Source organism: Carcharodon carcharias, chromosome 6 (genome assembly GCF_017639515.1).
Source record: "Carcharodon carcharias isolate sCarCar2 chromosome 6, sCarCar2.pri, whole genome shotgun sequence".
In the NCBI taxonomy this organism is placed as follows: domain Eukaryota; kingdom Metazoa; phylum Chordata; class Chondrichthyes; order Lamniformes; family Lamnidae; genus Carcharodon; species Carcharodon carcharias.
The window spans coordinates 164,363,406-164,390,709 of record NC_054472.1 but is presented as its reverse complement, the minus strand read 5'-3'; the positions used below and the strand labels follow the sequence as shown (position 1 = coordinate 164,390,709).

The window sequence follows — 27,304 nt, the reverse complement described above, 5'->3', positions numbered from 1 at the left end:
GAGATGTGGACTATCAGATCAGCCATGATCTCATTGAATGGTGGAGCTGACTTGATGGGCCGAATGGCCTACTTCTGCTCCTATGTCATATGGTCTTAACAAAACACACATTAATCTGAAAGTAATGCAATAGAATATTGTACATGTAGGATGTATCTTTCCCAGGTGAAGCAAGCTAAGCTCAGCCCATCAGACTTAGTACCAGGTCCAAAAATCTCTGAGCTCAAGACAACAATCCAACTGAAGAAAAAACTGTCAATAAAATGAATGTACAGCACAGGCAGAGGAAGCACTACTGTTTCCTTAAGTGCCCAGAATTGAGGGAAATTATTTACTTTGGAAGATCTATTTTAAGAACCCGGAAAGCATGATTGCTGCCCTTTTTCCAATATGGTCAGAACAGAACTGCGTCCATCACCTAAAAAGTTACAGATTCCGGAAAACCTCCATAATATTTTCCTTTGAAAAATAAACCTATAATTTGATTTCTTTTTCAGATGAATTTAATTGTATTGGGGGAAAAAATAGAACAATTAGGTTTTGAATATAACTCAAAGTATCACTTTTTTAAAATCAGCACATTCCCTTTTATCCACAAGAAAATAGGACTTGTATGCTTTCAGACATACTCTCTGACATCTGCATTAAACAATTCATTTCAAACACAAAGCTAACACTATTTATCATACTCTGATGTTAATTAACAACTACCTTTTAAATGGATCATAATGGATGTTTGGCATGGAGTTACATGGCACTATTTCATCTCTACATTTCTGCAACCCATGAATGAGTTACAAACAACTCAAAGAGTTTCAACTGCAGCTTAGTAGCTTCTGGATACATGTGAATAAGCATCTGTTATTTGTTTCTTGCAGCGATACGTAAAATATTTAGCCACCATACCCAATTAACTCAATCAGTATATTTACTGCTCCATGTCAAACTAAGTTATACAGAATGGGAGTTGTGCAGACCAGAAAGAATGGCAAAGTAACACTAATGGCTATGTTATTGGACTTGTAATCCAGAAGCCTGGACTAGGCCAGCAGATGACAGTTCAAATCCTTTGACAGCACCTTCCAAACCCCTAACATCTACCATCTAGAAGGATAAGGGCAGCAGACACATGGAAACGCTACCCTCTCCAACTTCCCCTCCAAGTCACGCACCATGCTGACTTGGAAATGTATATATTTTTTATTCGTTCATATTATGTGGGAGTCGTTGGCTGGGCCATAATTTATTGTCCATCCCTGATGGCCCTTGTTCAGAGGGCATTTAAGAGTCAACCACATTTGCTATGGGTCTGGAGTCATATGTAGGCCAGGCCAAGTAAGGATGGCAGATTTCCTTCCCTAAAGGACATTAGTGAACCAGATGGGATATTATAACAATCGACAATGGTTTCTGTTCTGTTGAAGGGTCATGAGGACTCGAAACGTCAACTGTGCTCTTCTCTGCCGATGCTGCCAGACCTGCAGTTTTTCCAGGTACTTCTGTTTCTGTTTTTGTTAAGTAAAAATAGGAAAGGGATGAAATATAAGCTGGTTTAAGTGGATTGGGGGGGGGGGGGGTTTGTTGGGACGAGCAGCCAGTGATAGGTGGAGATAACCAAAAGCTGTCACAGACAAAAGAACAAAGAGGTGTTGAAGATGGTGATATTATCTAAAGGAATGTGCTAATTAAGAGTAGAAGACAGGACAGATAAGGTTGAAGGGTCATGAGGACTCGAAACATCAACTGTGCTCTTTTCCGCCGATGCTGCCAGACCTGCTGAGATTTTCCAGGTATTTCTGTTTCTGTGTTGACATGGTCATCATTAGTCTTTTTATTCCAGATATTTTATTGAATTCAAACTTCACTATCTGCCGTGGTGGGATTCGAACTCTGGTCCCCAAAGCATTACCCTGGGTTCTGAATACCAGTCCAGTGACAATACCTCCACTGCCTCCCCCCCCTCCACCACTGTTCTTTCACTGTCACTGAGTCAAAATCCTGGAACTCCCCCACAAACAGCACTGTGGGTGTACCCACACCACATGGACTGCAGCAGTTCAAGAAGGCAGCTCACCACCACCTTAAGGACAATTAGGGATAGGCAATTAATGCTGGCCTAGCCAGCGATGCCCAATTCTCATGAAAGAATTTGGATAAAAAACACTGCAGCAAAAGCAGGGGTGTAGCACATCTCACAGGCAGACTCAACGCATTCTTTGGAGTGGCTCATTCTGCATTGGCCCTCATGTTCACTCAGTGACTCTAACTTTCCTAATTACTTGATAGCATAAAACAGCAGCCACACCTCAGTAAACAATGTCTACAGGTGGGACAAACAAGGTGAGGGTTGCCTTGTGTCACCTACTCTCGGCAACTTAAGGATTTCTCTACACTGGCATGCAAAGACTGATTCCGGCGGACTTGATAGATGAGTTCAATCTCAGATCCAATTGTCTCACAAACAAACAAGGAGCAGGTGTAGGCCATTCAGCCCCTTGAGCCTGCTCCACCATTTAATAAGATCATGGCTGATTAGGTAGTAACCTGGAATCTACATCCCACCTACCCTCGATAACCTATCATCCCTTGCTTACCAGGAATCTATCCATCTCTAACTTATACATGTCCAAAGGCTCTGCTTCCACTGCCTTTTCAGAAAGAGAGTTCCAAAGGTTCAGGACCCTCTGAGTGAAAAAATTGCGCCTCATCTCTGTTTTAAATGGACAAGCCCTTATTTTTAAACAGTGACCCCTGGTTCTAGATTTTTCCACAAGAGGAAACATCCTCTCCAAATCCACCCTGCCAAGACCCCTCAGAATCTTATATGTTTCAATCAAGTCACCTCTTACTCTTCTAAACTCCAGCGGATACGAGCCTAGCCTGTCCAACCTTTCCTCATAAGCCAACCCTCCCATTCCAGGTATTAGTCTGGTACACCTTCTCTGAACTGCTTACAATGTTTTTACTTCCTTCCTTAGGTAAGGTGACCAATACTGTACATAGTACTCCAGACGTGGTTTCACCGGTGCAACTGAAGCATAACCTCCCTATTCTTATATTCAATTCCCCTCGCAATAAATGATAACATTCTATTAGCTTTCCTAATGACTTGCTGTACTTGAAGGCAGATCGGCCTGTGTTGTGGAAGCTATAGAGCTCGACAAGGCACAGAAGCTGTCCTGGGTCACGCACTTCGTCCAGATCTGTATTCCGCCATCTAGACTTGTCTTGCCACTGAACCAAAATAGGTCAGGATGAGAGAGTAAGGCAGAGAAAGTGCAATTCTCCCTCATGATAATCCAATTTACATGCAAGTCATGCGCATCATCTTTCTATCATTCATCATCTATCTTTCACAAGTCCTGTAGCGATGGTCGAGCATTGTAGGAGCAGATATAGCCACAAGTTCTGGGAGCTGTAGCCACGAAATTGTACACAGGTGGCTTAGATCATAGGGTGGTTTTTACAGAAAGGGAGCAGAACTGGAACTCGGCAGCCCCCTGAGCCACCGAGCAGCCTTTTTCAGGACTACACTGATCTCCTCTCTGGTATGAGGAAGGGGCTAAAAACATGCCTTTAAACATTGTCTGTTTCACCTCCTCGGCCAGCAGGTAACAGCTGGCAGGCATCACAACAATGTGCTCATAAGCCAATCTCAAAAAATGTGGTGACACCAGTTACCATTAGTGCATGGAGCACGCACATCCTCATGGGCAACACCACAGTCGACTGCCCTTGTCAGTAGATAGCTGGTGAGGTACCAATGTACCTAGGTACTATGTTCAGATCACTCTGAGCAAGACTCGTCTACCTGAGGGTCAACTCAAGGGAATGGTCTCTCCAAAAGAACATGTTAAGTAGAACATCACAACACTGGTGTAGGCTTTGCTGTCATGAACCATTTCATCATTAAGTTGACTTGCCTTCCCAAGAGTGTTAATTTTGGTCCAATGATGCTTAAACTTCCTCTGCATGGCAACATGCAAGCAACTCTCATTAGCCCTACCATTACCAATCCTGATAAAGTCAAGGATCACTCCCACTCCCACTCCACTAATCATTCTTGGTGATTTCAACATAGGAGTTGGTACAGATCACCAAGGGTGGGAAGGGGTCATTGGAAAACAGAATGTAGGCTGTACTAAACATCAATGGTCTCCTCTTGCTGAAGACGTGGGCTGAGTATAAGCTTTTAATCGCCAATACACTTCTGCACCTCCCTAATTGCAACAAGATGTCTTGGAGGCACCCCCAGACATGCATTGCAACTAATTGACCATGTCATCACCAGGCAGAATGTGCATAACAAAATCCATGTGCGGCGCTGACTGTTGGACTGACCAATGTCTTATCAATTCAAAGCTAAACATTAGGATCTATTCCCTAGACGCCCCCCAGGGCATAAAGGTCCAGAAACGCCTCATGGCTCAAACAGGCAGTCATAAAGGAATCTCTGCCAGGGAAACTTGACAGTTACCTGAGTACAGTGAAAATGGACACTCATTGCCTTGAGGATGACTTGGAGACCTTCAGGGATACTGAGTACTCCCCTGCTCTAAAAGCCCTTGACCCTATCTCTCGCAAGCTTCAAGATTGGTTCGATGACAACAACGAGGTAATCTTGAAACTACTGGAGGAAAAACCACCTCCACAGGGTTTACCACAATGACAAGTCACCACTATCCAAGCTTGGCGCCTACTGAACCATTCGCAGGAATGTTCAGTGCAAGTTCAGAGAGATGCAAGATGCTGGGCTGAATCGGATAGCAGATGGACTTCAGTCATATGCAGACCTCAAAGACTGGAAGAGATTCTACGATGTTCTGAATCTGTCTATCAGCCCTGTTGACTGGCTCATCACCAATAATCCTTGGTGCCAAGGGGTCAACACTGCTCACAGAAAAAAACTGGGCAGAGCACTTAAACCATGTCCTCAATCAACCTTCATCCATCAATGAAGCAGTAATCAACAGGCTGCCACAGACTGCCATCAACTTGATGACCTTCCCACACTGTTAGAAACAACGAATGCAATCAAATTCCTGTTTAGCCGCAAAACTCCAGGAGTTGATGCTACAGGTTTATAGGGTTCGATGTCAATGCCTAGTGAAAAAGCTCACTGAACTCTTTCAGTTTATGTGGCAGCAAGGAACCAGCTCTAAGTGTAGAAAGTGCCTCCATAGTCCACGTGTTCCAAATTGAAATGGCCTCGCCAATCTTGCGACAATCGTAGAGGAATTTCACTCTTCTCCGCTGCCGGCAAAATCTTCACCAGAATCCTTCTGACCCAACATAATGACTGCAACATCTCAACCAGGATCTGCTGTCAGTGAATTAACACCATTTCAGAAAAAGTCAAGGAACCACTGATATGGTGTTTGCAGTTAGGCAGCTCCAGCAGAAATTCCAAGAACAGAATATGGAACTCTACACCAAATGTGTTGACCTGATCGAGGCATTGATGCAGTCAGCTGCGAGGGCCTTTAGAAGGTAATGAAGAAATTCGGCTGTCCTGAGGAATTCATTCACAATGCGAATGGTTCAACAGTTACTTTACAGTGTTTGGTGCCCATCCTGAATGATGGTGAGTCTTCTGACCCATCCCCAGTCACTAATGGAATTAAATATGGCTGTGTGCTAATGCCAACCCTCATCAGCATGTTTTTCTCTGCCATGTTCTCTGATGCCTTCCATGATACTAATCCTGGCATCAAAATCAGATATCGCTTGGAAGCTGCTCAAACTGAGACGACTCCAGGCAAAGACCAAGGTCTCCAAAGAAATAATTTGTGATTTTCTGTTTGCCAATGACTGTGCACTAGTTGCCGCTTCAGAGTTGGACACATAATGCAACACGGACTTGTTCTCCAATGCATGTGACAACTGCGGCCTTACAATCAACACAAGAAAACTGAAATAATGTAGCAGCCTGCTCCAGGAGAGCTCTGTCTCGAGCCCAAGGTATCAGTCCATGACTAGAACCTGTCAGCAATGGATAAGTTCACTTATCTCGGCAACACATTCTCTTGAGCCATCTATATTGACGGCAAAGCACATGCAACGATTACCAAATGTAACCTTTGGCAGACTATGAGCACCAGTCTGGGAATGAAGGGGAATAAGTCTGCCTACCAGACTGAAAGTCTATAGAGCAATTGTTCTGCCCTCTGCTTTACGAATGCAAGATTTGCATTGTGCAACTGCTTCATCCCAAGAAGTTCAACCACTTGCACTTGAGCTGCCTTCTGAAGATCAGATGGCAGCAGAAAATACCAGATACCGAGGTGCTCACCTGAGTTGGCAAGCCAAGCATCCACGTAATTGAGGCAGTCATTACTGAGTTGGGCTGGTTATGTAGCCAGAATGCGTGACACTCATTTACCAAAGCAAATCTATGGAGCGCTCGACTCTAATGTGCGGTCTCATGGTGGTCAAATGAAGTGCTACAAGCACACTCTGAGGGCTTCACTTTGGAGTTTTGATATTGACTTTGAGCCCTGGAGCAGCTCGCCAAGGGGCGCTGAACTAAAAAATGGTGCAGCCATCTTCGCAAGCACATATCAGAGGAGGGGAGGCGATGGTGCAGTACTCCAGAGACCCAGGGTAATGCTCTGGCCATGGCAGATGGTGGAATTTGAATTCAATAAAAATTTGGAATTAGAAGTCTAACAATGACTAAGAAACCATTGCTGACTGTTCTAAAAACCCATCTGGAAGGAAATCTGTCGTCTTTATCTGGTCTGGCCGACATGTGACTCCAGACTCACAGCAATGTGGTTGACTCCTAAAGGCCCTTTGAACAAACAAGGGCAATTAGGGGTGGGCAATAAATGCTGGCCTAACCAGCGACACCCACATCCCATGAATAAATGAAAAAAAAGGAAGAAAGAAAACACAAATTAGAAACTCATCCAAAACTCAATCATCTGGAGTATCCTGTCCTATTAGCAACACATTCTGGGTGCAGGTCGGCCTTATCAGTCACCTATGTATCCACTGAAATGCTACCAAACGTCCCAGACGATGAACGTGGTCATCTTCACTTCGAAGGATAAACAAGAAAGGGCAGCAGAACAGAAATTTGAATTTGGTCCATTAAATTAATTTGGAATACAAATCTAGTATCAGTAATTGTGACCATGGGCAATTAATGCCTATACTTAAGGGCCTCATCTAGCCACTGCTGGCATTCAACCAATAGCAAGCAGGGTAGTCACCATTCAGGAACCCCAAAAAGCAAACGGCTTTGGGGTTGCTTGTAGGTTCCCAGGAGGGGTCCTTCATTCAAAGACACTCGGTCAAGGGACATGGCATCGGGAAATGGGGGCCCACTTAGTCCACCTTCTTGTCCATGCTGCTGACTGTGAGTCATCCCCCTTCCACGACCCCCAACAAGTCCTCACTCACCTGTTCCTTGCACCCTCAGCAATCCTAGGACTCTCCCTGGGTGCATTGCCAGCAGCTACCACTGCTCCCATTGGCATTGCTTGCAAGCTGCTGACCTCTGATTAGCTCGCAGCTCTCGCAGGGTAAGATTTCCACCTCCGGGGTCCTGGATCCTGGTGAAGGCCTGTTTGGCATTTAATTCAACAGACCATCCCCAAAGGAGGCGACATGGCACTCCTGCTGGCTCTCCAGCTGAGGGGTGAGATCTCCGATACTTTGGTTGAATACCACCAATGAAACTACTTGGTGGACATAAAAGCCCATCTAGTTCACTGTTGTCCTTCAGGGAAGCAAATCTGCTGACCTTACCCCATCCGACCTTTATATGACTCCTGACCTACAGCAGTGTGACTGGTTTTTAACTGTCTTCCGAGATTACCTAGCCAGCCACTTAGTTGAACAGCGATCCCCACAACCCACGAATGAACAAAGAAAAAGTAGTTACCAGACTGTTCCTCGTCACATCTCTAGAAGCAACTCATCCAAGGTATGGACAAGATTTGAACCTGTTGGCTCACTAGAACTCAGCTACGCCCGAGGTGATGGACCAGGATTGTCCTCCATTATAAGTCAGTGCTATTTGTTCACTTTTGGTATTTTCCATCTATGGCAAGTGATTTGGAAAACACCAAGGGGGTGGTCACCAATTTATCTTGCCAGAAGCAATCTTATTCACCATCAACAATTGTAAGAAGTGGAAAAGAAAAATAATTCAATTTCTGCTCTCTCATTTTTGATAAGAACATTTGCAACAAACCAAAATAAATCAATTTTAATAAAAAGTTACTTCCCTTGGTCTTAGCGTCAGAACAACTCATTCATCTTTATTATGAAGTAATTGCAATTTGTCAGCCAGCCCCAAACATAATCAGTTTGAACATATTAAAATAAGCAGCATTTATATATTCAAGAATAGCTTGTCCTCTAGTTCAACTCCATAGCTAAATGTTCTTGACAGAAAAGAAAAAATTGGTTTTAAATTTCACATGATGATGATATTAGGAAGTCTCGGTTACATCTGATGATCTTTCTCAGTCCAGTTTTACAGTGGTGAATCGATGACCATTTTGGATGTGTCCATTATTCACAGATATAAAATTACACAATGCAGCTTGAGCATAACAGTAGACAAAGCTATTAGTCTTATCGTAAAAATCTATATCAAAAAGTGACTCACAGTCCATCTCTAAGCTCTTGTGTGTCATTAGATGTCCCCAGAGCTTGCAAACTCTTCTCTAAGGAAGTCACTGCAAAGGAAAGGTGAGGATTAATGAGAATGAGACGTTGAAACATTGGCCCATAGAAAGGTCAGGTTCTTCCATGAAAGCACTGGCCTTTTAGCTTTTAAATCATCCAGCAAGATTTATTGATGCAATAAATTTAAAGCAAGAGATTTTGCAATTCCAATTTGATAACCAAAAGTAATTTTGCTAACCACAGAAGGTAGAGGGTGGAAGGCAAGGGTTGAAAACTGGAAATGGATGAACATTCCAGCTTGGCTCAATTTTAAAATTGCTAATGAAAGCATATAATATATATGGATCTAGACTTCAGGATATGACGTGGGTAAGATGTAGGGTTGAATTAAACTCCTCAAAATGAAAGAGCATGGAGAGAAAGAGTCAGGAGGCCATTAAGGAGCATGGAGAGAGAGAGAGAGAGGCAAGAGGCCATTAAATATCGGGGAGAGGGAGAGACAAGAAGCCACTAAAGAGCACAAGAGGGAAAAGAGCGCGGACAGCAGCTGATTGGTGAGTATGAATGGTGAGTATTTCTAGATTTTAAAGTAAAAGTAAAGTCTTTACTTTGTGTTTAGGTCTCTAGTGAGTTTTTCTCTTCTTAAAAATAGCTTGTCAAGTACAAGATCGATACTGGCGTAAAAAAATTACAATAAAGTGTGAAGAGTGGGATATTCTTCAAGTGTAAAGAGCAGGGATACGAGAGTAATTAATTAATTAATAAAAATGCGATAGCAGAATGGGTGATGTGGGAGCTGCTGGTGATCCAGAGTGAACACATCTGTACCAAGTGTTTGTAGTTCAAGGAACTTTGGATCCAAGTTGAGGAGCTGGAGTCCAAGCTGCAGAAATTGCACCACATCAGGAAGGGGGAAAGTTACCTGGACACTCTACTCCAGAAGGCAGTCACACCCCTCAGATTAGGTAATTCAAATTTGATCGGTGATCAGCGACAGGAGCGTGTGACTACAGGTGAAGCAGGAATGGGGATCCGGGGGGGGGGCTTAGTGTTTGAGGAGCCTCGGCCCCTGCAACTGTCCAACAGTTATGAGATTCCTCAAGCTGTGTGGATGAGAGCAGGGACCGCAGGGAGGATGAGCAAACTGACCACGGCACACAGGGAGCCATTCAAGCCATGAAAGGTAGGAAATAGGAACGGAGCAGCGGTAGGGGGCTATCTAATTAGGGGGATAGATATTGTTCTCTGCAGCCGGAACAAGTCCCAAAGGCTGTGTTTCCTGCCCGGTGCCAGGGTTAAGGATGTCTCCTCAGGGCTAGAGAGGAACTTGGAGTGGGAGGGGAGGGATCCAGTTGTCATCATCCACGTTGGTACCAAGGACATTGATAGGACTAAAAAGGAGGTTATGCTGAAAGAATTTGAACCATTAGGAGCTAAATTAAAAAGCAGAACTTCCAAGGCAATAACCTTGGTGCTAATACCTGAGCCATGGGCAAACTGGCATAAGGTAATAAAGTCAAGGAGTTAAATGCTTGGCTCAAAGATTAGTGTGGGAAGAATAGGTTTCAGTCCATGGGACACTGGCACTAGTACTGGGGTAGATGGGAGCTGATCCGGTGGGACGGGCTTCACTTGAGCTGTACTGGGACCAGTGTCCTGATGAATCGAATAACTAGGGCAGTAGAGAGTGCTTTAAAGGAAATAAAGGAGGGGAGGATTCTGGAGAAGGCATACGTACACTTACAAAGCAAAAGGATATGGCAGCATTGCAGGGCAGCTATTTAGGTAATGATACCCAGAATGTGACAGGAAGGGACAGAGTGTATAAACATAAAAAACACCAGCAAATAGAGTCAAAGGAGGGAAAAATGGTAAAGAGACAAAATCAATGGCTCTTTACTGAAATGCATGTAGTATTCAGAACAAAATAAATCAGCTCGTGGCATAAATAGAGGTTAATGGTTATAATCTTATAGCCATTATGTAGATATGGTTACAAGGAGATCAAAGCTGGAAGCTAAATATTCAGAGGAATGTGACTTTTCAAAAGGACAGGCAGGAAGGAAAGGGTGGTGGGGTATCTTTGTTAGTGCGAGATGGAATAAGTCGGATGGCAAGAAATGATCTTAGATCAGAAGATGTAGAATCCATATTGATGGAGGTAATAAATAACAAGGGGAAGAAGACACTGGTGGGAGTAGTCTACAGGCCCCCTAACAGTAGCTATACTGTAGGACAGAGAATAAATCAGGAGATAATGAGGGCATGTAAAAAAGGCTGTACACATTAATCATGGTTGACTGTAATGTTCATGTAGATTGGGAAAATCAAATTGGCAGAGGTAGCCACAAGCAAGATTTCATAGAATGTATTTGGAACAGTTTCTTAGAACAATATGTTGCGGATCCAACCAGGGATCAGGCTATTTTGGATCTGGTAATGTGTAATGAGGGAGGTTTAATAAATGATCTCAGAGTAAAAGATCCCCAAGGAAACGGTGACCATAACATTGTAGAATTTAGCATTCAGTTTGAGAGTGAGAAACTCGGGTCAGAAGTGACTATACTAAACTTCAATAAGGGTAGTTCTTCTTTTATTCCTTCATTCAATGCTGGCTGAGCCAGCATTTATTACCCATCCCTTGTTGCCCTTGAAAAGGTGATGGTGAGCAGCCTTCTTGAGCTGCTGCAGCTCATGTGGTGTAGGTACACCCACAGTGCTATTAGGGAGGGAGTTCCAGGATTTTGACCTAGCAACAGTAAAGGAACAGCGATATATTTCCAAGTCAGGATGGTGAGTGACTTGGAGGGGAACTTCCAAGTGGCGCTGTTCCCATCTATCTGCTGCCCTTGTCCTTCAAGGTGGTAGTGATCATGGGTTTGGAAGGTGCTGCCAAAAGTGCCCTGGTGAATTCCTGCAGTGCATCTTGTAGATGATACACACTGCTGCTACTGTGCGTTGGTGGTGGGGGGAGTGAATGTTTGTGGATGTGGTGCCAATCAAGCGGGCTGCTTTGGCCTGGACAGCGTCAAGTTTCTTGAGTGTTATGGGAGCTGCACTCATCCAGGCAAGTGGGGAGTGTTCCATCACACTCCTGACTTGTGCCTTGTAGATGGTGGACAGGCTTTGGGGAGTCAGGAGGTGGGTTACTCATTGCTTGATTCCTAGCCTCTGACATGCTCCTGCAGCCACAGTAAATATGGACAAAAGAACTAAACTCCCGAGGTGAGGTGAGAGTGACTGCCCTTTATATCAAGGCTGCATTTGACAGTACTGCATCAAGGAGCCCTGGCAAAACTGGAGTCAACGGGAATCAGGGGGGAAACTCTCCGTTGGTTGGAGTCATACCTAGCACAAAGGAAGATGGTTGTGGTTGTTAGAGGTCGGTCATCTCAGCTCCAGGACCGCAGGAGCTCCTCAGGGTAGTGTCTTTGGCCCAACCATCCTCAGCTGCTTCATCAATGACTTTCCTTTCATCATAAGGTCAGAAGTGTGAATGGTTGCTGATGATTACACAATGTTCAGCACCATTCGCGACCCCTCGGATACTGAAGCAGTCCATGTTCACTAGATACAGTATTTATATGGAGAGGCCAGTTCAATTTCTGTTCAATGATAACCTCCAGGATGTTTATAGTGGGGGATTCAGCAATGGTAATGCCTTTGAGCATCAAGGGAGGATGGTTGGATTCTGTCTTGTTGGAGATGGTCATTGCCTGACATTTATGTGCCATGAATATTACTTGTCAATTTTCAGCCCAAACCTGGATATTGTCCGGGTCTTGCTGCATTTGGACATGGAGCTTCAGTATCTGGAACGACCGAATTTCCTGAAAGGGTGGTGGAGACAGGCTCAATCAAGGTATTCAAAAGGTTATTGGATTGCCATCTGACAAGGAAGAATGCGCCAGGTTACGTGAATAAAGTAGGGTAGTTGGATTAGGTAGAATGCTCTTTCAGCGAGCCAGTGCAGAGCCAATTGGGCTGAATGGATTCCTTCTACACTGTAAAGATTCTGTGATTCACCTTTGTTTTAAGAGTCATTATTGGGTTTCCTGGATCCCTGGAAATTTGGCAGCTTCAAGAAAGTTAATCGATGAGGTATGTTCCTTTATACCAAGAGCTTGTGGGTCAGGAGTATTAACAGCCAACAATCTACCTCATGGTGCCCTGCACAATCTGTCTTCTCCCCCAATTGCTATCAGACCTCAGCTGCCCACTATGGGACCCCATCCAGACCACCATGGATCCACTCACCCATCTGCCACCCCATCCCATCCTACGATCGGGCCGTGCCAGACCACCATCAGATGCCCCACCATGCCCCAATGCACCACCACGGGTACAACATCCCCTGATTAGGATCTCTGAGACCATCATCTGACCCTCCCCTCAGAATCATGTTCCCCTTGACCACCATGGGGCTCACTCCCCCTACAATCGGAATCCTAGATGAGGATGTTGCCTGGTCAAGAGAATTTTAGTTATGAGAAAAGATTAGATAGGCTAGGATTTCTTTCTCTTTGAAACAAAGGAAGCTAAGGGGAGATTTAATTGACGTGTATTAAGTTATGAAGGCTCTAGATAGAACGGATAGGAAGACCCTATACCCCTAGGTTGAGGCATCCCATAACCAAGGACACAGATTTCGGGTATCACAGAATCACGGTGCAGAAGAGGCCCTTTGGCCCATCGAGTCTGCAACGACAAAAGTTTAGAAGGGATTCGAGGGGCAATTTTTTTTTCACCCAGAGGGTGATGGGTATCTGAAACTCACTGCCTGAAAGGAAGATAAAGGCAAAAACCCTCATAACATTTAAAAAGAAACTGGACATGTGCTTGAAGTGCCATACAAGACCATAGAACAAAAGCTGGAAAGTAGGATTAGGTTGAATGGTTACTTGTCAGCCAGCGTAGACACAATGGGCTAAATGGCCTTCTTCAATGTTAATGATTCTATGTTTCTACCTATTCTTTATCAATCCAAGTGAATCATTTTCCTTATTCTCTGTATTTTACTTTTTGATTTATGTAACTTTCCATTCAGATTCACATTTGTTTAGCCTGAGCTTGTCAGTATGTATTCAATGCTCAACATTAAAGATGGTCCAATTTTCCTCTACATTGTTGAGCACTCTCCCACAATCAATTTTAAACTTATTTGCTTATTCTTTGAAGCCATAATTTTAAAGCTATACACCTAACTCCTCATGTTGGGAATTTTTGAATCCCATATTACGACTGGATTTAATTGTGTTGTGTTTGCTCTCTTCAAAGATGTCTAAGCAGATGTCACAAAGTAAAAGAGAATGGAGGTGGGCAGGCAAGAAAGCATATTCAATTACAAATGTTAAATGAATATGCTACCACTTTGTTCCCTTCTTCCCAATTGTCAACATATATAATGATACATGTTTTTCCTCTTCCCTCCTTAGTGTTGAAATTCTTTTTCTTTTCACTCTTCTCTCCTCATTTTTCCCAAGTCCTCAAAAATAAGGAACCATTTATAATCTTCACTCTTTTTCTACTAATCAATAGGGATATATCCACATTTAGCCCAAAAGAGGTGCGATATTGGTGGTACCCACTTATGGTCGGTCAAGGCCGCATTCAGAAGGATGCTTTCACATGCGGGCCTTGTTTAGAATTTACCGATGAGAGCCATGGCTGCAAATGGCAATTCTGCTGCAACCCACCAGATTGGTACGGGGAATGATTGGCCAGCTTCAGGGATGGCTACAGTCTGTCAGGGGACAGAATGACCCTCCATTCACCATGATTTCCGAGTCCCACCCTCTGGCGGGATCTTCCAGCCCCGCCGAAGTCATTGGACCTTTGGCTGGTCCTGTCGCATCTGCTGTGACAGGATCCGCTGTGCCGGGGCCAGAAACTTCCAGACTACCAATCTGCTCAATCACACTCCCACTTCTACCTATAATGACCTAGTTCCCAATAAAACTATTAATCTTCTTTCATCCCGTTTGCTCCCCTGCAACGGCCATCATTTACAGTCCCTTAAGTCCAGGGGACACAGACTTGAATGTTTTACCACAGACAACTGGTTTAGCCATCCATTGTCAGATCTGGCTGGACCACATGAAGTGCTATTGGAGTCCTGTTCTCCTTTGCCACAACTGCCCTATTTCAGGAATATGCTGGATTGCATTACCAAGATAACCCCCTCAGCTTCCTTTCTCAACTCAACCCACCTTCTTAAATTCCTCTCTCCTCCCCTCCAAGCTTATCTCCAACAACAATTGCAGGAGGTTCCTGGACTTCTTTGTCACTAAAATTGAGAGTATCCATTCAGCTGCATCTGCCATTTCCTTCAGCACACTGAGCCAAACTTCCTCTTAGACACTCCTTGCATTGGCACTGAACTCACAACTTTCTCTTGTTTCTCTATTCCAACAAAAATGTTGACCATCCAGCTTCCCTTCCTGGCTCCAGTGTTAGCTAATATTGTCAACAGTACTTTCTTCACAGGTACTGTTACCTCTCTGCTTCAAATTTGCCCCCCTCCCTCTAAAAAAAGCCACTTTTGACCCCTCTGGCCATGCAAACCTATGCCACAACTCCAACCACTATTTCACCTCTAAAGCCCTTGAACATGCCGTCAGCTCCAATAGCTGTGTTCACATTTCGCTAGTGATGGCCCTATTTCCAGTTACCTAGGCCCTAAACTCTGGAATTCCCTCCAAATCTCTCCATTCTTCTACCTTGCTCTCTTCCTTTAAGACTCTCCAGAATCCCTACTCTTTTGTAAAAGCTTTTGGTGACCTATCCCAACATCTCATGACGTGGCACGGTGCCAATTTTTATTTGCTAAAACTACTCTAAAACACCTTGGAATGTTGTACTATTTTAAAGGTGTCACGTAAATGCAAACAGTTGTTGTTGGAGAGGTTAGAAACATTTTTTTTTAAATGTTGGGGGCTAAGACCTTACTCTGTATTTATCCTGGCTAATCTATAAAATTATTATTTTTTTAAACTGGCAAAAGGCTTTGAAATGACTCAGGTCAGGACTGGTTATGGCTCAAGCTAAAGGAAATTCTGGTCTTCAGAAACAGCAACGTTCTCATTATCTGTAAATAGGCATTAATACCCAATGTGATTACCAAGATCAAATCCCAAGGAGTTGTACAAAGACCATTTACATTTCTAATGCCAAGCTGGCCAACAGGGATGATCTGCCTGCGAGGACACAGGAGCCTGGAACTTCTGTTGACCTTATTAATGGATTAAACATTAACCATCTCAAGAATCCAGACCAGGAATATACATCCTTTGTCCAAATCAAGGGGAAGAAGTGGGAGTTAGTCACATGAACCATTCCCCGCTAGAACCTGTAATATTGCCTTGTGGAGCTGAAAGAGGCCACCTTCCATTAACCAAATCGGCAGCAAGACCAGAGCTCTGTCCAGGTTTAAATTGTCTGGCCTTCGCCTACAGTGTTTCTACAAGAAGGTCTGTACCAGTGCCTACAAGACTAATTCATCCCTTCAGGCCCATCTCATTGTGGAAGTCAAATCTGCTGGAAAAGTGAATTATCCAGCATCAGTCTTCAGCCGGCTGACTCTGAAAGAATCCACCATACAAATTTGATTCTGGACTCTGGACTCACATGAAACAATAATTCTTATTTTCTCAGTGGTCTTTTTCCTGTAGCTCTTTCTTTCCCTTATCCCTCTTTTATTGTATGAATGTACCGGGGGGGTTACATAGGGACTCTTGCTTTTTTGTGTGTGTGTTAAAATAAACTTACCCTTTGATTTTACCCTATCTCGAATTTTCTGTGGGGTTATAAATAGAGGATTGGATCACTCCAAAACTGAGGGGCTATGGAAAATACACCACCACTTTTAAAGGGAGAAATCTAAAGTCAAAAACACATTTCTGCTTACGGACAGGTGATTAGAGGAGAAATCAGGGCTGTTTTAAATTAAACCCCCTCCTGTCTGTAAGAAAATAATTAGCTTCTTTGAGGGGCTTCCGGCAGTCCATTTAACGATTGCTAGTTAGGACATTCAACACATGCAAAAATTGGATTATAGTGCACTCAACATAATCCTTCCAATATCTCCCTAAAAATTGCAAAGAGTCCTACGGCAGGGGTTGGACTCCAATATGTCTTTTTAAACAGCTTCCTGCCCAAAAAGACAGTACTGCAGATGCTGGGAATCTGAAATTAAAAAACAGAAAATGCTGGAAATGCTCAGTAGGTCAAGCAGCCTATGTGGAAAGATAAGCAGAGTTAATGGACTGAATTTTACCCTGCTGATGCTGAGCAAACCCTCAATGTGGGGCTTGAATTGTAAACTTGTCAGGCCATTCATCTCGGACACCATTTTCCCTGGGGTGGGAAATGTGGCATGTTGTGGCCAGATGCTGATGTAAGACGACATCAAGGTCGGCATTCAAACGTCTGCTGCAAGTGCAACTTTCCCTGATTTTGGTATTTTCATTGGGACAGGTATGTTGCTGAAGCCTGTGCGATCCACATCAGTTAAGTCGATTTGTGAACCTTGGGGAACTGCTGTGGAATCGGGAAATTTTTGACAGGTAAGTTTAAAAGCTCTTGCCAAGTTCAAGTGTTATAACACAATGGTGTTCGATGACTTTAGTATGTTTTAAATGCAGTGATTGATCATGGAGCTCTGTCCATGCTTCAGTGCAGAGGGCTCTGGGTGTCCTCGTGCATGAATTGGTCCCCTTACTTGAGGAAAGATGTAGTTGCACTGGAGGCGGTTCAGAGGAGGTTCACTAGATTGATTCCAGAGATGCAGGGCATGTCTTATGAGGAGAGATTGAGCAGTTTAGGCCTATACTCACTAGAGTTTGGAAGGGTAAAATTCAGCCCATGAGAGAAGATCTAATTGAGGTATATAAGTTGGACAAAGTAGACATGGAGTGAACGTTTCCCCTTCTGGGGCATTCTAGAATGAGAGCCCATAGTTTTAGGCTAAAGGGTGGTAGATTTAAATCAGAGATGAGGAGGAATTACTTTTCTCAAAGGGTCGTGAATCTGTGGAATGCACAATCTCAGAGGGCAATGGATGCCGGGACGCTGAATAAATTTGAGGAGATAGACAGATTTTTAATTAGTAACGGGTTGAAAGGTTATGGGGAGAGGGCGGGAAATTGGAGTTGAGGCCGAAATGAAATCAGCCATGATCATAATGAATAGTGGGGCAGGCTTGAGGGGCTGAATTGCCTACTCCTGCTCCTAGTTCTTATGTTCTTAATAGATAAAAGACCATTTAACTGACCAGCACTGTGTAAGTATTTACATTCATCAGAGTACTTTATCCAATGAATAAAGTCCTTTTCTGCATTCAACAGTATTGAACTTTGGATTAAAATGGATCCTTAAGACACTCTGGTTTGAATTTTACAATAGTTTAAATACAGCGATCTTTTCAAACTTCAGAAAATCTGAACAGTTGTCAGACTTCTCTGATTGAAACTTCAATGAGCCTTTGAAAAAAAATGGAGGATATGCTTGGATATCTGGTCAGGCAACTTCAAAGAGTCTATTGTATTGAGCTCAGTTGGGTCCATTTATTTAGCTGTATAATGCTATCCCATTAAGAATGCCTGACTGAGCTATCAACTGCACTTAGCTGAGCAAGAGTTATTTACACAGCTGTAGAGGGACTTGGTGCTTTATTTGATTTACAGGTATATTAGCAAACCATAGAATTAAATGTCTTGAATAGGCTTTTGAATGGCTGTTTATTTTGACAGATTAATGAGCACATGAAAACAAAGAGTGTTTTTGAAGGAAGTGTTAATTGCTGTATATTTGATTGACAGTTTGCTGAGTTTCCAAGAGGGGCTTTTTTCAGAGGAATTTGAATGCAGATCCTATTTCCCTGAACATTTCAAAGACTTCTTAGTGTTATATAATGCATGAATTCTATACACAGTGGATACTGTGGGCAGAGTGGCATGAAGGATGCATGGGGGGGGGCGGGTGCGGTGTGGTATTGAGAGGGATGAGGAGTAAGGGGCCTAACAGCCATGTAGAGAACTGAGCCAATGTCCCAGTGAACAGAGGCAAGCCTTCTAACCTGCCCTCCTCAGTAGCCGCCTGCCTTCATTCCCACTTGAACCTTCACCAGGAGGTAGCAGCTCACCCCCGATTCAGGAAAACAAAAACTTCGGACGGACATTCGGAAGTTGGGAAGACAACGTTCAGAAATGACCCGACCCGCAGTTCCCAACTCGAAGGGGAAAATCTAGCCTAACATTTCAGTTCGATAATCTTTCATCAGAACTGGAGTTCTAATCTGCAATGACCTGAAACACTAGCTATGTTTTTCTCGTCACGGGTGCTGCCCGGCCTACTGTGTATTTCCAGCATTTTCTGTATTTAAACAGTTTCTTGCTTGTTTTTGGGTGGGTGTGCTGTGTGCCCATTAGGGCCTGCCTGAAATCTGTATCATGGGAAAAATGTTTTCCAATGGCCCCACCAGATTTTACTCTGCCAGTTGTCTATTATTGAAGTGGCAAAAACATACAGCTAGCAGTTGAAAATCCATCCGTTCCCACGCACCCCATTAAGTTTAGCATCACTGCTTGATTTAATTTTTTTAAAAACCGTTGCTGGTGTCCTGCAAAATGGGTTGTACCCCTGCCTCTCATTTATAATTAATAACGTGCTAAATCTGTAAAATGGGAATTGGAAATTCTACTTGCCTCAATTCCTGAACCTGCCTTTTGTGAGATCAACCCTAACACAATATAAGAGGAATAATGCAGTACTTCACTTTATCTGTCACTAGAGGCTGCCAGTGCATTTACACAGCAGCAGGAATCAGATGTGACTTAATTAATGCATCACGAAGATTAACATAGTTTTGCAATAAAAAAGAAAAATGCAAAAACACAGAACGCTTTAAATGCAAAACAAGTCCTTCAGGGAGATGGAAAGCACAAAAACTCTCAATGCTACCTATTTGAAACACAAGTGTACACAAATTTCAGTCAGCATCTGTAAATAAACAAAAGTTTGTATCACAGTTGTATTGTTTATTCAGAATTGAAAGAAAAATCCAAGTTAATATTTCAAATGGAATACTCCCATTATTCGCCTTTGGAAACTAACTGACTTATTTTATAACATTTTTAATAGTTAGATCCTGCTCCACAAAATGTCAAGAACCCTTTCAATCTTGCTCTCTTTTTTAATCTTCCCACACAGCAAGCTTAAAGGTTTAATTTTACGCTGGCCATCACAGCTTCTTTTTGCAATTGTGAAGGCCTTAAATTCTAAACAGCAGCAAAAATGGCTCTGATTTAATCCGCTACCCATTACATGGCTAAGAAACCCGTGAAAGTAAAAGAACACCTGAGGTACAGGGCAATTTATAGTGGCACCCAACCAATTTAAACATTTCCAGTCTTCAGTGATGCATCACCTCCCCCACATCACTTCATAGACGACAGTACCAGAAGTAATTACCTTCCCTCCATTGCAGATACTGTGCTTTTGTCAAGCATTCAAAAGAAATTGTGTGGGAACTGCTATAACACTGGTGGAAGCACGAAAAGCAACCTTGTCAATTCAGTTCTGTACTCCTCCCAAAAAGTGTGTCCCTGGAATAATATGTCTATTCAGCCATTTTGTGATCTAAAAAACAGTTTTCTGTCAGTTCCACACTGACTGAATTCTAAAATAGTTTTTTAAAAAACTGCACCCATGTCTTTAATTGTGTATAAATATATATATATATAAATAAATAATCTTAAACTTCCAGTAAATATTTTAAAAATGACAATTAAGCCACACAGTGACATAGTTGGAATAAATAGTTGTAAACATTTAAAGCTAAATTTAAAACACAAACTGAAAATATTTTTGGTACAGGCTGGAATATTGACATTTGCAATAATGATGAGTCCACCAATTACTTTTTCCGTATGCCCGGAACAATTTTCATGTCACATTTACCATTGGAACCTCACAAACAGCACAAAAAATAACTATCAAACGGAGTGGGAGACAGTGGTTTGTAGCGGTCTTACATGGCACTAATCAAGTAATTTGCTACAACATTCATATCTACTTACTAGATCAGCTCTTCTACACATAATGATAACTGGAAATGGAATTTAGTACAGTTGGGGCAATTGATGGAGAGTTATTTAAATCATGGAATAGTTACAGCACAGAAGAAGACCATTCGGCCCACCATGTTCCTGCTCACTTTTTGCAAGAGCAACTCAGCTAGTTCCACTCCCCCGTACTTTCCTGCTAGCCCTGCAATTTTTTTTTTTATTTTCAGGTAATTATCCAATTCCTTTTTGAAGGCTATGATTGAATCTGCCTCCAACATAATCTCAGGCAGTACATCCAGATCCTAAAAACATTTTTCTTCGTATCTCCTTTGACTTTTTACCATATACCTTAAATTGGTGTCCTCTGCTTCTCAACTCTTCTGTCAATGGGAACAGTTTCTCTTTACCTACTCTGTCCGAATCCTCTTGATTTTGAACAATCTGAAATATCCTCTCTATCTTCTCTTTTTGAAGAACAATGCCAGTTTTGTTCGTCTATTATATCCACATTACTGAAGTCCTTCATCCTTGGAATCATTCTCATAAACATTTTCTGCACCGGCCTTCACATCCTTTCTAAAGTGTGCTGCCCAGAATTGGACACAATAAGCCAGTTGAGGCTACATCAGTATTTTCTAAATGTTCACCACAACCTCCTTGCTTTTGTATTCTATGGCCCCTATTCAATAAAGTCCAAAATCCTGTATGCCTTATTAACCACTTTCTCAACCTGCCCTGCCACATCAACAATTTGTGCACATATATCCCCAAATCTCTCTGTTCTTGAAATCTTTTAGAATTATATCATTCATTGTATATAGCCTCTCCCCATTCTTTCCACTGGAATGTATCTCTTCATATTTCTCTGCATGAAATTTAATTTGCCATATGTCTATCCATTTCGCCAGTCTGTCTATTTCCATTTTGAAGATTATCACTATTCTCATCACGGTTCACAATACTTCCAAGTTTGGTGCCATCCTCAAAAAATTATGCCCTTAACACCCCAAGTCAAAGACGTTAATATAAATCAAGAAAAGCAGTGGTCTAAGTACCAGTCCCTGGGGAATCCCACTGTATGCCCTCCTTCAGTCCAAAAAACAACTTCTGCCACTAGTCTGTTTCCTATCACTCAGTCAAGTTTGTATCCATGCTACCACTCTCTCCCTTTTATCCTGCAGGCTTTAACTTTGCTGACAAACCTGTTATGTGGCACTTTGTCAAATACCTTTTGGAAGTCCATATACACCACATCAACTGTATTACCCATTAACCTTCTCAATTATCTCATCAACAGAAGAAAGTTAAACACAATTTGCCTTTAACAAACCCATGTTAGCTTTTCTCAATTAATCCATATTTGTTCAAGTGACTGTTAATTTTGTGCCAAATGATTGTTTCCAAAAGCTTTTCCATCACCAAGGTTGAACTAACTAGCTTGGAGTTGTTTTTGAATGAGGGTGTAAATTTTACAATTCTCCAGTTTCCTGGCACCACCCTTGTATCTAGAAAAGGACTGAAACATTATGGGCAGGAACTCAGCAATTTCCTCCCTTATTTGCCTCAATACCCTTGGAAGCATCTCATTTGATCTTGGTGACTTATCAACTTTAAGGACAGCCAGCCTTTCTAATACTGCCTCTTTATCAATAATTAGTCCACCAGCTTATAAACTACATCCTCTTTCATGATGGCATATGTAGCATCTTTTTCCTTGGTATAGTTCCTTGGTAATGTTCATTTTGAATTGAGAACCCTAGATGAAGGGACAAAGCCCATAGTTTAAGGACAGCAATAGGGCAGAAAATAAAAGGAAACAATAGAAAAACTGAAAAACAATGGGAGAAACATTCAGTTTAATGCAGCACTGGCACAATATCGGTAAGATGCCAGTGGTAACCACCGTCAGGAGGCCTGAACCAGATTCATATTCAAGCATTGGTAACTTGTGGAGGCACAGCAGGTGCCAAGCTGCTCACTGCAGCTCATCAGTTTCTTCGAGGCTGAAAATTAGCCAGTTACAGAGGCTTTATTTGGGATAGGGGAGGAGGGGAGCAAATGTTGGAGGAGGGGCTATAAGGACATGCTAGCAGTAAAATAAGGAATTTTAATGAGGCCTAGAGGAGCACTCCTAACTCTCCTTTTCCCACAAAATCTTACCGTTAGGAATAGAATTTCAGAAATTCCTTTAAGGTCTCTTCATGGCTGAAGAAACAGGACTGGTTTGAGTCATGCATCCTCTGATCATTTCTGTTTGGAAGGTGTGATTGGGGTTGCACAACAGGTGTAGGGCTTAATTTACATAAATAATTAGCCTTATCTGGATTTGCAGGGATTGGGGGATTTGCTGGGCACCCATTTTTAAGGATTTCCTGAAATTGATTCAGGAGGGTCAATGAACTTCACAAGGCCTCCAACTGTCATTTGTCTATTTTTTTAATCAATCATCAGACCAGAATGATACAGCCACCACCAGGTCAAAGTAATACATATGGGCACAAAAGGGAAACTCACCATTTGTGTTAATGCGGAAGATGTTTGCTGTAAGTTCCTGAAACACCTCTTGAATTTCATTGGGGTCAATCTGCGATGCTGTTGGAGACATAACAGAAGCAAAAAAAAAATGCCACATAATTAACACAGTGTCTGCAATATAATCTCACTTACTATACTTAATTCAAAATCCTCCGATTTCCTTATATTTAAATATCAGCATTTATTTTAAAAAAGGTTGCTTCCAATAAAATACCAGAGGAACTTGATACAAGTTCATTAAGTACCATATAATAGCATCACCAACAGAAACTTGTAGTCTACAACTTGTTAAAACAAGTTTAGCTGTCATTAAAACCATCTGTAAAACTTTACTTGTGGCCATATTTGGCAAGTTTTTTTTTAAATCAAGCATTTCTTATTTTAAATGGTATTTCTGCCTGACCCAAACAATAGGGAACTTAACATTATCAATATTGCTGAAAAAAGAGATGTGTCAAAACTTTGTGTCTTGGACTCACCAGGACACTTCGCAAGAATACCAATATGAGGGGGAAAACAACAAATTATACTGTATATAAAGAGAGTGCTGATTGGCTGGCAAGTGGCATTGCTATGGAGAATGCACCAGTGATGGTGACTGACAGTTAACTGCCAAGCATAGTTTAAAACTTAAACCAGGCTGCTTGACTTTGATTGGTCAAGGCATTGTTCTGAAGAATGAGTCAGCGAATGGCTGTCGCTTATTTTGTTTAGCTGAAACAGGCGCAATATGTGTATATGTTCTTTCTCTTTGCAAAGAACAGGGCCCTGTGTATTAATATATGTAGCTTCTAGTGCCACATTGCGAGAATGGCTGACAATCTTAAACTGGTTGTCAGCGTAATTCCTGGCACACTGACAGAAAGAACATATGCACACATTGTGCATGTTTCAGCTAAACAAAATGAACTACAGCTGTTCACTGACTCTTTGCTCAGGGCAATGCCTTGACCAATCAGAGTTTAGCTGTCTGGTTTAAATTTTGAACAATGCTTGGCAGTTAACGGTCAGTCACCATCGCTGGTGCATTCTCCTTGGCAACGCTGCTTGCCAATCAATCAACCAGCATTCTCTTCACATACAGTATAAATTGTTTTTTCTCCTTACATTGGTATTCTTGCAAAGTGTCCTGATGAGTGCAAGATAAAAAGGTGTGACATGTCCATTTTTCAGCAATAATCGAGTTCTATACTAACAAATGACTATTATCAACATTGTTATAAAGGCCTACAGAATTGAGATTTTGGCACGAGGGTCTCAACTGCTAATGTGGCACCACATTGAGTGACTGATAAAGCTGCTGGAATTACTAATGCTACATTTTATTAATATTTAGCATCTGAAATTCTAATGGCATTGTGCCATTGCCACCGAGGGGGAGAATGTATATTCCAAGTCATAATGGCATTGAATTTACCCTAAGTTGTGCAATCAGCTAACTCATTAAATAGATGTGTTGGGGCTGTGGGGAAGCAGAAACCTCTGCAGGGATCAAAATTAGGCTTTAAATGGAGACATTAAGATCATCTCAGAGGTATAGCAAGGTTCGTGCAAAGACCAATGCCATCCCCAGTGGCAATATCCAAGAAAAATTTTAAACAAAAACATTACCTTGAATAAGTGATTGCACCAAGAACACCTCTCAGGGAATTCATTAACTCATTAGAGAGACTTATAGAACAGCCAGTGCATCAAAATAATGTTTTGATCACTGGCCTTCAGGCATTGAGAACTGTTTGAAGCAAATATCTGCAAAATTCACTCTAATAACTCACCAAGCTTCCTTCAACATCCACTGTCATCTAGAAGGACAAGGGCAGCAGGCTCATGGGCACACCACCACCTTGCAAGTTCCCCTCCAAATCACAACACCCAGACTTAGAAAATTATTGCTGTTCTGTCACTGTCACTGGATCAAAATCCTGGAACTTCATACTGTGTGACATATTAGCCTTTCACATCTGAGCATAGGTTACAATACCAACCAGAGATAAAAACAAAAAAACTGCAGATGCTGGAAATCCAAAACAAAAACAGATAATACCAACCAGGATGTTCAACTGAAAGTGCTGTGTTTAGCCCACTTCTTACTGATGGCTTCCAGTTTATAACACAAAATAGTCCTTGACTCAGCATTGATATTGTTTAAGGAAAAAAAAATCAGCCGTCGTTACCTAGCCTGGCCTAAATGTGACTCCAGATCCACAGCAATGTGGTTGACTCTTAACTGGCCTCTGAAATAGTCCAGCAAACCGTTCAGTTGTATAAAACTACTACAGAGAAGTCACATTGGACTAGAGGCCAGAAAGGGCAAAAGCACAAGCTACCCAGTCAAAGCTGCAAAATCCTCCTTGCTAACACCTGGGGCAGAATTTTCGGGTCAGCAAACGGGGGCGGGGCCCGCTCGCCGGCACATAAATGGCACGTTGTGACATCGGGCTGGCATCCCAACATCACCACGCATCATTTAGATTTTCAGTTCGGCCTATTAAGGCCATTTAAATAACAATTAAAGATACTAAATGAACTGCCCGTCCAACCTTAAGGCTGGTGGGCAGGAGAAGAGCCCAGGCGGCCTTTGCATTTTTCATGGAAGCTCATCCACGGGCGGGATGAGGTTTCATGAAGCTTTATAAATTAAATAAATTTTCTCATTAATGTTCCTTGACATGTCCCAGCTCATGTGTCACATGAGGGGGCACGTCTTAAAATATTTTCTCATATTTATTTAAATTTTTAAACCTTAAACTAAACTCCCTGAGGCACAGAAGTTCCTCAAGGAGATTTCTGCACTCTTTCGTGCGCATGCCCCGACTCAGGGAACGCCCCGCACCCCTGCCTGCACAGGGTGTGCTCAGCACTTCCAGGTGCGTGACACGCTGGGTGGGCCTTAATTGGCCCGCCCATGTAAAATGGCGGCTCGGCCCCGATCGGGGGCACCAATTGGGTTCGTGCCCACCCCCACCTGCCCCCGCACAACCCCCCTGATGGGGGTTAAGTTCTCCCCCTGGGGTCTTGTGCCAAAATAAGGGGATCAATCCCACAGACTAGACATGCACCTGCCTGGATAGACATACTCACAGAATCATAATGTTCAGCCAATGACCCAGACTCCTCCATTACCATCCCCCAGTATGTCCTGTCCCAAGATCGCAGGGCACACCAACCAGAAGTGCCAGCGTAGTGATATACAGTTGGGGTGCATTTGCCATGAGAGTCCTCAACATTGGCACTAAACCTCAGGAAGTCTCATAGCGTCAGGTCAAACATGGGCAAAAATCCTCCTGCTAATTAGCACCTATCACTCTCCCTCAGCTGATTATCAGTACTTTTCCATGTTGAACACCATTTGAAAGAAGCAAAGAAGGTAGAAAGGGCACAGAATCCACTCTGGGTGGAGGGTTTCAATGTCCAAAAAGTGGTTTCATAGCACTACTACTGACTCAACCGGCTGAGTCCTGAAGGACACATCTGCCAGACTGGGCCTATGGCAAGTGCTGAGAGAACCAATGAGATGGAAAAACTTACTTGATCTTGTCTTCACCAGTCTATCTGTTGCAGATGCATTTGTGCATGACCATATTGGTAGAAGTGACCACTGCACTGTCTTTGTGGCGACAAAGTCCCATCTGCCCACCAAGGACACCTTCAATCATGTTGTATGGCAATACTAATGTACTAAATTGGAATAGAATCAGAACAGATCTAGCAGCTCAAAACTGTATTCAGCCACAATCTGTAATTTCATGGCCCAGTATATCCCTCATTCTACCATTACCATCAAGCCAGAGGGCCAAAGGCCAAACCTGGTTCAATGAGGAGAGTTGGAGGACATGCTAGGAGCAGCACCAGGCATAGCTAGAAATGAGATGCCAACTTGGCAAAGTTACAGCACAGGGTTACATGCATGATAAACAGCAGAAACAGCTTGCTATAGACAGAGCAAAGTAATCCCATAACCAATGGATGACAACAAAGCTCTGTAGTCCTGCCACATCCCGTCTTGAATGGCAGAGGAATATTCAACTCTCTAGAGGAAGAAGTTCCACAAACATCCCCAT

The 27,304-nt window shown here is 42.7% G+C and overlaps 1 protein-coding gene across 3 annotated transcripts in view; it reads right to left on the bottom strand.

Annotated features, from left to right (window-relative positions):
• The window catches only part of tsnare1 (T-SNARE Domain Containing 1), an 871,135-nt gene that overhangs the window by 486,700 nt on the left and 357,131 nt on the right, over positions 1 to 27,304 (bottom strand). For all 3 annotated transcript variants that reach the window (XM_041190481.1, XM_041190482.1, XM_041190480.1), the window contains exons 3-4: positions 23,223 to 23,300; positions 8,624 to 8,693 (exon numbers count right to left, since the gene is read on the bottom strand). In XM_041190481.1, the coding sequence (XP_041046415.1) occupies positions 8,624 to 8,693; positions 23,223 to 23,300 (148 nt within the window). The remainder of the gene's footprint in view (positions 1 to 8,623; positions 8,694 to 23,222; positions 23,301 to 27,304) is intronic.